The sequence below is a fragment of the Convolutriloba macropyga genome, chromosome 1 (assembly GCF_964194025.1).
Source record: "Convolutriloba macropyga chromosome 1, txConMacr16.3, whole genome shotgun sequence".
Taxonomy (NCBI): Eukaryota; Metazoa; Xenacoelomorpha; order Acoela; family Convolutidae; genus Convolutriloba; species Convolutriloba macropyga.
The window spans coordinates 88,058,112-88,070,057 of record NC_134468.1 but is presented as its reverse complement, the minus strand read 5'-3'; the positions used below and the strand labels follow the sequence as shown (position 1 = coordinate 88,070,057).

The 11,946-nt window shown below is 31.8% G+C and overlaps 1 protein-coding gene across 2 annotated transcripts in view; it reads right to left on the bottom strand.

Moving 5' to 3' along the window:
- Positions 1-1,287: 1,287 nt before the first annotated feature.
- The window catches only part of LOC142352866 (uncharacterized), a 34,945-nt gene continuing 24,286 nt past the window's right edge, over positions 1,288-11,946 (bottom strand). The window contains exons 2-3 of one of the 2 annotated variants that reach the window (XM_075405024.1): positions 3,347-4,154; positions 1,288-1,919 (exon numbers count right to left, since the gene is read on the bottom strand). In XM_075405024.1, coding sequence (XP_075261139.1) covers positions 1,378-1,919; positions 3,347-3,752 — 948 coding nt within the window. In that variant the 5' untranslated portion in view covers positions 3,753-4,154 and the 3' untranslated portion in view covers positions 1,288-1,377. The remainder of the gene's footprint in view (positions 1,920-3,346; positions 4,155-11,946) is intronic. The other variant, XM_075405031.1, reaches the window with a different exon arrangement.

Below are 11,946 nucleotides of genomic sequence, written 5' to 3'. Positions count from 1 at the left end.
TTCTTGCAGATCTTGCAAGAATTTTTTTCATTTTGGCATCCTCTGAAACTGATAATTTTATGAAAGATTCTGGCAGAATCTTGCAAGACAATATTGCTAGATTTTTGTGTGCCTTCTTGTAGAGTGATAGAATTTTTACACAGCGCCTGATTTAAAACTGAAATATAAAAAGTCCCGTAAAGATTATCTCATTGACATCATCAGAGCCAGGTAGGACCATTTTCTTTATTGACCCCCCTCCCCCCAAATTTGCAGTCCAGAAACACTAATTTCCTAATCTTTTTGTTGTCATTGGTTTGTACAATTTTCAATTTCTCCGAGTTTTCCAGCACTATACTAAAAATTTTCTCTCTATAATAAAGTAAACAACAGGAGCTACTTATAGCAGTCCCTTTGAATCCCCCCAATTCAACGAGGGGGGGGGGTTAAACTATTATAAGTTGATGGGGGCAATAATGGTAAAGATTTGTCAAGTAACCTATAGGATGCCTTTTATCACTAATAATCACAATGAATAATCAGCATATCAACACATTCACATTGCTTTTTTTTATAAAAGTACTAAAAAACGGAAATGCTAATTGTTGAACCATGAAAGCACTTATTGTTTTTTAAGTGAGAACAAAATGTTTTGAAGGTGAATATAAGGAATTAAAGGAAAAAGTGTGCCTTTTCAGCTCCGCATAAAATGAAAATTTAAAATTGGTCAAACAAGTTCTCAAAAGTTAAATAGACGAACAACCCTTGATATAAAATTGACAGAAGAAAACCGCAAACTTATTTTTAATATTCCGCTATTTAAGATTCTCATTTCTAGCATATGCTAAACTGTGGTTCCTCTTTTACTTGCGCACTTTTATAGTCTTTAGCCTCAGTAAAAAAGTATTGTGAATACAATGAGACTCTAGAGAGGCAGGTTATGACAAAAAGCAAAATTAAATGTATTTTAAATTTAAAAAAAAACAAGTTTCGACCTACCGTTTGCGCCACTAAGAAAAGCTTAAGAAACAAAATTGTACAAAAATGCTGAAAATGAACAAAAATGCAGGAAAAGAATTAACGAAATTGGGAAAAAAAGTTATTTAAATAATTCAAAGAAATCTCCTCTTCTCCATGAGAAAATAACAATTACAACTCAAATGAAATATGAAAATTATTAAATTATTGCCTCCCTTTTATCCCTAAATTTCCAACTCCTTTCCAAAGTCATTACTAAGTTTAAGCGAGCAATTTACTGACCAATCAGAGAAAAGTATTTACGCTCCACGCATGCCCATGATATGTGGACGGCAATAAATAATTATATTGGAAAAATTACTCTACCAATTACTTTAACACAGTAAAAAAAAGAACAAAGAGAAAAGACAAGGCAGTTATTTAGAGTGAAAGCGAAGTTTGATGTTGCGGAGGATCAACTTCTTTCTGCTGTTTTTCTGACTGTCTTTCTCTCCCTCTCACTACTTGCATTTGTACCAAAACTGCCAAAACTGTGAACATAATCCCGACAGCCGAACTCCACGAAAATCGATCTGGAAACAGGAATATCTGGGCTGTGAAATTGATAGCCGGGGCTAAAAGTTGCGTAACTGATAAAGCTGTGACTGTCATATAATAAGAACCAAGTATGGCAAAAAAAGCTGCCGGCGCTTGAAGTAGGGCCGATTTTGCGTCCAGTACTTGTTGTTCTAGAGAACACGAAATATACCCAATGTCTGAGTTAATTAGCCCAGCAAGAAATATGCCCAACACATAGCCAAGGAAACTCCAACAGGGACTAATTGTTTTGAACTTTCGGGCGTTTGAAAATAACAGAGACTGGAAAATTCCAACAAATGAACCGATAATAACTCCTTTCACGGTCTTATTTTGTGAAATGTTTTGGGTGACAAGAGCTATTGGATTGCATATAAAGGCAGTACCTGGAAACGAAACTTGAAACATATTCTTATAAAGTTACAAAACTGGTGTCGGCTAAGTTGTTAGAAAACTATAGAAAGACTACCTTGAATTTCATTTATTTTCGTTAATTTATGAAATGATAGCAATTAACACATATAAAAATAGTGTGTTGAGAATTCGGTCTCATTTTCAATAACAGTTTGACATTTTTTGGAACTTTTCAAACGATGTGTCATTTTTTTCTCGCAGACGTTTGTGGTAAATTTCGATAAATCAAAATGATAATTTTTTTGTCAGATTCTGGCAAAAATCTTGAAAGAGAACCATTTGTTTTCGACTAAAGGACTTACACCAAACTGGTAATACAGAATAATTCGCCGTTGATACCTTGAAACAAGCATGTGCAAGATTTCAAATTCCATATTTTTTGTGTGCTATGATCTAGAGTAGCAGAACTTATAAACAGCGGCAGATTTATATAAACTGAAAAATCAAAAGTCACGTAAAGATTTTCTTAGTGACATCAACAGAGTCAGGTAGGACCTTGTTCATTATTGCCTCTACACCCCCCCACCCCCCCCCCCCCCCACACACACACACACAGACACACACAAACACACACATACAATTTTGCACCCCAGAAACATAAAATTTCTAAGCTTTTCGTTGTCATTGGCTTGTAAAATTTTCAATTTCTCCAAACTTTCCAGCACTGTTGTAAAAATGTGCTCTCTTTTATAAACTAAACAGCAGCAGCCACTTATAACAGTCAATTTGCACCCACCCAACCCCAAAAAGCTACATTTTCCTCTTTATAACAAGTTTACGTGTGTATGCTACATATAACAAGTGTATGCTACATAACAAGCCTTATGTAAGCATAACCCGAAATTCTAAAATTACCGTATTTTTCATTGTTATTGACTATAGACATATGGTTCATTTTCTCAAATTTTCGAGTATTTAGTGTCAAAAATTTTCTCACTTTAATAAAGTAAAACACAGCAGTAAAGCTAAGTTATTACAAAGAGAAAATGTAACTTTCTGGGGGTGCAAATCGACTGTTATGAGCGGATGGGGGCATTAATATAGAGTCAACTATAGAGATTCGTCAAGTAACCCATAGGCTGCTTTTATCACTAATAATCACAATTAATCAGGATATCAACACAACGCCACACCAACAGACTCAAGATCCTGATTTTCAAGCAATACTTGGAATATCTCAGCAAGATCATGGAAAGCCATTTTTTCATGATCAATCTTGGTTTTCCCAGTCGAAAATAGATGCTTATCTTCATAGATGCAATCGTCTTGCAAGAATCTCGAAATATAACCATGCAACTGGTCTCGATTCAGTTCTTGCAAGGAACATCTCTCTACCTTTGCTTACCCAGAATTTTATCAGGATCTTATAAGATATTTCAAGTTTCTCTTCACTTTTCACCTGTTAAACCAAGCAGAACCGAAATCAGGGTCAGCAAAGTAGGAAAACTTTGATCTTCAATTGATTGGAGGATGACGGATGTTAAGAGGGCGAAAAACACCAACACCATATTATTATCAGAGGGCAATAAATATTCGAGAGATTTGAAATGACAGTAAAGTGCAACTGAACCAAAAATAGCTGCATTTGCTAACGCAAAATAGAACTGTTTGTTTCTGATTTGAGATGTCAAGTCGAAAAATTTGTCGCAGCTGAGAGTAAAAACTGCAAACGTTGTTCCTGTAATTCCGAGCCAGAAGAGGAACTGGCTTGCCAGGAGTCCAGACTTAACGAATGCGAGGCTGGAAATGGAGTAAGTCAATGCATTAAGAATGAGATAAACTATACCGAAGTTTGTTTTGTCCATTTCTTGACAGTGTCGTTGTAATCTATAACTGCAGATGACAATTAATTTGGAAATGGGTAAAATTTGTGGACGAATTTGTATTGAAGTTCTTATGAATGGGATTACTACGAATTAAAATAAGAATGGGCGCCTATTCGTCTCTCTAGTGATTCAATAGTAGTGGGGAGAATTAGTGGCCTTGAAAGCAACAAATAGTCGGAAAGTCTAGTGAAATAGATGTTTAACAATGGGGCCGTTCAGCAAGACGATAAATCATATGGACGAAATAGTACTTATTTTTCTCAAAGCCACTACAGATATATTTTTTATTCTCGCTCTGGAAAACGTTCTAATACGAGACAAGAAAAGCTGGAGCACGTTTTCAAGCAGACGTGTGTTGAATTGCAATTTCCAGTATAATTCCTATAAAGTTTTTACAAAAGAGTTAGAATCTAATTGTGTTTTAAGTGTTGTAATTAATTATTTTTTGTAAAAACTTCACACTAATGGAATAGGAGTAATGAGTGTTATCCGACCACCCTAAAAAATGTAAAAGTGCGTCTTTCGTCTGATCTTAAACAAATAAATGAAAACTGCCTTTTGGCAGACTTTTTCGTTTTTTTTAAATATAAAACCACGCAAAAAACACGGTTTAATTATTTTTCCAGGCGACCGGAGAGAGCGTTTTCTCCACTAATCTTACTATTAACAACACAAAATATCACAAAACACTGTTTAACTAAACCAAACACTTGTTGACTAAAATATTCAATGCAAAAAATTTTATACAGAACAAATGACCCCATAATAAAGCAAACGATTAACTAAATCAAATACTTATTGTCATAAAAAAACTGATATGCAGAGCAGAAGCCCCCTTGAAAAAAATGGGCGGTTAAATAAATCCAAAAATTTGATTCTGTAATAAAAAACAATAACATATTTTTGATCAAGATAAAGTACAGCCGACTGAGCCTTATCTAGGTCAAGATAAGCTAGTTGTTTCATATTAGTCTTAGAACCCAGACATTTGAAATAAAAACCATAGATATTAAAATCAGCCCAAAATTTATCTAATTATCTGTTTATAATGAACAAACTAGAAACAATATTAAAATTAAACAATCTAGGAAAAAGAAAACAGAAGCAATAGATTGGAAGATAAACTAAAAACAGCCAGAATAATAAAGTAATAGAGAAGAATTTTGATCCCTTAACAAAAACAATCAGTGAAACTGCTTCGCAGACAAATTCACAAATCAGTGCACTATAAGAAAAAAATTAAAAATTATCTGGAGATTTTCAATCAAACACTGATGCGAAACATGCACTAGCTTTAAACGAACTTTTACAGATAAAAAGTGATGATGGTAATCCAACCATGACACTGTATGAAACAAAAAATTATTGAAAATTAGATGCTCACAAATGACACTTGTTATTTTAAACTAACAGCGAGAGACAAGTTTATTTTTTACGTTTGCGTTTTAAATTCATTGAACAAGTGTGGGAAATCTATAACTAAAGATTTTGAATCAGTTTTATTAGAAGACAGAATACAAGGAAAATTATGGGTCGATAGAGGACGTGAGTTCTATGATAAAATAAATATACATCGTTACTTGAGGAACCTCAAACAGAATTATAATCAATATATAGTGATCTAAAAGCAGTTTTTCTAGAGAGATTTATTGGAACAATGTTACAGATAAATAGAAAATCAATTTTTATAATTGGCAAAAGCAATTGGATAAACGTGGTTTCAAAACAATTATACTAGAAGGTAGAATACCAGAAAAATTGTTGGTTGATAGAGGTAGTGATTTTTTTTTATATTAAACCTTTACCTGAGGAACATAATACAGAATTGTAATCATTATACAGTGTTCTGAACGAAGTTTTTCTAGAGAGATTTGATAAAAGCAATAGTAAATTTTATTGAAAAGCCAGTGTTTTTAAATGCAATTGTAAATGGATAAACATATTTAATGATGCTTCTCTCTTATATAACAATAACAAGCACTCAACAAATTACACGATTCTTGTTGATATATTAAAGAACACTGAAAAGGTTGTGTAATACATTACCTTAATTGAAACTAAATTTTAAAATTGGTGATTTTATGAGAAATTCTGGTAAACTTAATATCTTTTCAAAAAATATATACATCTAATTTGACTAGAGAACTATTTAAAATAAATTATGTTCTAGAAACAGACCAACTTAGAAACTAGAAGACATTAATGGTGAAATAAAATATAAAGAACAGAATTTACTGAATTTAATTTTGGAACTAAAAACAAGGTTCTAGTTTCACTTGGAGTCAATTAAAGTGCTTCGAAGAGTTTTCTTGATTAGTTGGACATGGAACAGATTGATAATCAAAGTAAACCCATAATTTCAAAACCAAATGCTCTAAGATTAGCTTATCAAAATTAGTCATTGAGTATAATGATAGTATTGATTTGAATAAAAGACATTTGAACAACGAAAATTCAAATATTGAATAATAACTGATGAAGTTGCTATACTTACTACCTATAAAGTGCAATTACAAATTCATGATACTACGATACTACAACTGTACTAACAGAGAAGAATAAGATGATTTCTCAAGACATTAGTAAAACTAAAACGCTAACTGATAAACTATCTAACACTGAAAAAAATACTATACAAAATTTTAATAAAGTTGATAGTGATACTATCAGAAAAGGCAACCAATTGAAATAAGAATTTTATAATAATAAGTTTCACCAAACGTAATTGAATTTCTTTTAGAATATATGTTTTCTCGCTGTCTAAGAGATCTAAAGGACAAAAACCAGGCAATAAGGCTAGCCTTTCCCCAGATTAGAAAAACAGTTATTCAATAAATAATACCTATTTTATTAAAAAGTATATTAGTTGAAAAGGAAGAGTAAGCGAGCTTTGAGACACAATATGCAGAACGAAATTGAAATTTTATCTAATAATAAGAGTGACAGCGTTACAGCCAACAGCACCAATTCACACACAACCAAAACCAATTATATCAACTGCTTCGCAGATATCAGAAAGATAGATAAGTTATAAAAGTAATTCAAACAATAATTTTAAATAATAATATCAATATTATCAAACATTTAAAACATCCGAAGCCTGTAATTAAAGTTGAACGTTTAATGAATATAAATTTTATATTAACATAGCTCAGATAACAAAGATCTCATTATCATCGATAGCGACGACTGCCACTTCAACAACAGTAGCAATAACACGTATTGGTTTTTATATAATTGGTAACAACAGCATTTGCAACAGCAAATGTGTGTGAATCAAAAGACAAAATAAGTAATATCAAAACAAGAAAGTAGATAATAAATAAATTGCAACTCCACATCCTAACAGAAGAATTAAGTGATAAATTTATTAAGATTTGTTATAAGTCACTGAGGGATAACGAACTCGATAAACGAAAGTAATGATTGCGTTAAAGTTGATTAAGACTGTAAAAAGAATGCGAAAAGCAAATTAGGTTTTTAAAATAAATACAACAGTGTTTGGTGATATTAATGTTTTTAGTAAAAAGAATATTAGTCTTATTGTAAGTGAATGTTAAAAAACTAATTAGTAAGATTTTGTTATTAGTAATGTTAATGCTAAGGCTAATAATATATAGTTAGTGTTATTATATAGTTATTGTTAATGCTAATGTCAACATAAAGTTAGTGTTAATTCTAATGTCAACATATAGTTAATGATAATATATAGTTAAATCTAGGGTTAATGTTTTTGTAAATATAAATATATCTATTATGTTTTTGTAATTAGAGGTAATCCCCCACCATTTTTTATAACACTTAATTGAAATAGCTATCTCTAGCGCCCTTACAGCGTCATTAGCTACTTCCGCTCCCAAACTAACTGCTGCTTTTCCGACATCCTCAAAGAAACCTTTCAACTCCTCTGCTCTAATAACAGCATCAGATACGTTTATTGATTTATTTCTTTTACGCCTGGTCGTATTTTTAGCCGAACTATATATATATATATATATATATATATTAGCAGTACCAGAAAAATGTCCACCACCAACACAATATGCATTATTTTTATACATTCGGCAATTTTATTTTAAAAAGTTACTAGTACTAACACTAAATCCGACACTAATACTAAAGGTAAAACTAAAACTAACTCTTAACCTAAAACTAATACTAAAATTAAAACTAATCTCACTCATCCAAAGAATTTACCACTATGAGGATCTTACGAAAACAAAACTAGGTATTAGTTAAGCAATATTCGTATGTTGTAACCCGTTATGAAACTTAATCATATCATCTGTTTCATAATTCATATTCCAACTATTACTTATTACCTCATCTGTATCTTCACCTCATCTGTACCCTTATCATATCCGCTAAGTCTTTTCGAAATGATTATTATGTTTAATATTGAGAATTTATCATTATATTATTTACGAAGAATCTTTTTATGAACAAAGATATCCAAGCAATTTTTATCTTGTCTTGTTGTAACCATCTAATTGTTTGACTTTTTTTCTTTTTTCTGATACAAATATTTCTTTATTAGCTTTTAATGCGTTATAGCTGTCGTCACTATTACCTCAATTCTCTATCTTTATACTTTTGTTTTTACCATAACTAATAAAATTATAAGAATTGAACATTATTCTTAAAAACTCACTTGTAATCGCACCACAAAAATCTTGGTCAAAATGACCAGGAGTTGTATTATTTGTCTTTTCTATTAATTCTAGATTACTTGAATCAAAGTACTCTTTATATTAATCATAATGCAGTTGTACACCCTTGAAATTAGGTTCTAGTACCTTGTAGAAAAGCTTATATGTATGTTGTTTACATAGTCCTGATAGAGTAACACAAAGGTACACAGATGAATCATTTTTTACAAACTTCTTGCAACATTCCCACAACATTCAGATAAAGTATAATTTTCTTTCCTAGTAACGTTGTTATATGTTGGCTTACTAAAATTCATCTTTATGATTTCTTCATCATTCAAGAGCTTTGTTTGTTGGAAGATCTCTGCACTCACGCACAATCTCCCAAACGAGTGCTGTTCACTAATTTCCACATACCATTCTCGGAATCAGTTTTAGCCTAAGACTTATTATATCTTAGTAACCCATACCATTTTTAAACATAGATTTTTAACATTCTATAATGTAATCCATGTTCAGTTTTATCATTGTGGTCTAACACTAAGTTCTCACTCTTAGAAAAATCTGCCTTTTTTTCATTTATCCTCGTTCTTGAACTTCGACGTTTTTTTATATGGCCTTAGATGCTAAGTTTTTTGTTCTAACTTTACATTTCGCAGTGTACTCAATATAAAGAATTTTCCAATAAGCATAGTCAGCTACATCATCAGTATTTAATATTTCTTCTAGACGAACTCTAATATAATAAAGCTCTCTATGAGGTAACTTTGGCATCATTGCTAAGCCATATAGATAATTAGCGTCCACACACCAGATTATCTTACCGTTCGGGTCTTTACAAAAAATTGGTCAACATTAATCTCAAAATTGATGCTATTACTATTACTAATGCTATTACTGATGCTATTACTAATGTTAATGCTAATGCTAATGCTATTATTATAATTAATGTTGCCATTGCTTAAGTTTTTACTCTTAATGCATCTTTTACCCATAGTACCAAATTTACCACCCCTCTTATTTCTATCAAAATCTATTATCATTTGTATATTTTGTAATCTAATTTAACAGCACTCATCTTTAACGAACAAACGTTACTAAAGCCTTGCAGACTAACATGATGTAGTGCATTAAGTCCAAACTCATTCATATTTTTTCTTAACAAACTAATTCAAACAAAAGCTCAATGTATCTAAAGCAATATTTCAAACATTCCAAATGTAATTCAGATCAGTTTTTATATCTATTCTCGTAATCATAGTCGTTGTTTTGATGGTAACTTTCTTGTTAGTGTTGATTAAAAACCTCTATTAACAGATTTCCTAAAAATTCATTGTAGCTACTCAACTGGTATTATGTCTTGTAGTGAAACATCCTCAAGTTACACATCTTAAAAATCGGTCCTATCAATTCACATGTCTCAAGACAATGGTCTTTACAATTAATCTTACACTCATTCTTACATGTTTGACACAAATTAAAATTATCTTGTTATGTAAATGGCACAAAACAAGATTGAAGTTATACCACACTTTGTTTGAAGTTATACCAAGTTTCAATATCTAACAAATCTATAACGAACTTTGAATACAATCGAATCTAAAATAATCTTTGTAAGATTCTGCTAACGTTTAACCAACAGCTGTTGATACATGTTAAGGTACTATATGGCTACTCTTACCAACCAGTTCTTTGATACAATATTCTGTATCAACATTTATAGCATTCTTCGCTTCCTGGGCCTTGTCTTCTGTTATAAGTCTGTTTTCCATCTTTCTCGAACGAAAACTCTCAGCCGTTATATCTATTTCACCTACAGTAGAATCATGCACAACATTTCTATTTCAATCGAGGACAAAGATATTTGCATCTATTGGATTATATTTATTAATACCTTGTTCTTCTCTACTACCGATAGTACAGAAATCAAGTCAACAATTATAAGCATTTTTTCTTGGAAAAATGCTGGATTCCAATAGGTTGTCATATAGGTAGTATAAGTATAACCTCTACACAAATTATCTACGTGACAGGCTTTGTGAAACCTTGTTGTCGTTTTTAAACCAGTAAACCAGGTGTATAAAATAGACCTATGTCCTTCTTTTTTAAATAAATCATGGGCCGTGTCATCAGGTACTATTATACAGTTTCTAAAGTCTTCTTTATTTTCGCTATTGATGTCTTTGATATTGCAGACAGTGTAATCTTTTTCCTCTTTAGATAATACTACTACGCCCTTTTCATTATTGTCACTATGTCGTTGTTGTTGTTGTCGTCTTTTTAATGTTACTGTCATTGTATTTTCAATGTTACTGTCATTGTCTTTGTTTGTTTCTGTCGTTTTCTTTGTCGTTGTTGCTGTCATTGTTTAATATTCAGAAAAAAGCTATGACTAATATCGATATAGAAAAAATAGGGGTGATACAAGTTTAATACCAATTGAAATGGTAATGAGAGATGAGGAACCTGAAAGTATAAATTCAGATTGATTGATAACGGGTGTCGGAAGCATCAGTTGAGTAAAATGCACAACTAACAAGAGCTTTTGTCTCCATGAATCAAGACAAAGTATTGACCTTCTAATGGGTTTCGTGTCCAAACCGAAATGGCATTGAAATTGCTTCTCAATGGAGATCGAATGAACACACAACTCTCAAGCGTTCATAGAAGTGCTTAGAGACTATATCAAATCTTCAAATTTTCATTTTAAAAACTTTTTTTCAGGCAATTGGTTGGAGACTGTTGTCAGCGAGATTGCATCCAATATGAGTACAAGACCACTAAAAAATATTCCTAATAGTGAAATGAAAGACCCTCTGTTATTTACTGCCGATCAATTTTTTGTTGATATCAGCATCTGTTAGCTACACTCTAGGCCTTTTTGACACAACAAAAATCAGTCCGTCAGTCCTTTTAGCCGGCGGTGACTTTTGAAATTGGTATTTTTGCAAATATATACTTAATCAACAGAATTGTTCCACATAGTGTAGCCTAAACTCTAAGAACCTAAAGGCTGATAATCTGGTCTGGCTGTTTGAAGATTCCACGCAGAGCGGTCTTTGACTGTCGGCCATAAAAATTTAGACAAATGCATAAACTAAGCATAGTTCAAATAAAGTATGCCTGACAACTAGCTTCACTAGCTCGTCTCGACGTATTGATATCAGACTGGCTGCTGCAAAGATGAACAGAAATAGTTGTTTTTTTATCAACTTGAATTTTCGAAGTAACTATCCCCCGGTTTATTTTGGTTTCTTAAATGCAGAGACTCTTAACCTGCTTGCTTTTACGATCTCATTGCCAGGTGCTACTTAAAATCTTATCTCTTTTTTTGATTTCCGGTTACAACTTTTCCGCTTCATTTTTTTGCGTTTTTATAAAACAACACATAATTTTGTGTTCTTATGCTCAACTACCATTATGCAATCTTTCAAATGCGCTCTGGCATGACCTCTCGATGACAAAAACAAACTGATGACTCCTTTTACATGCCAAAACGTTTAAAAGTATGTAAAATCAAAAGT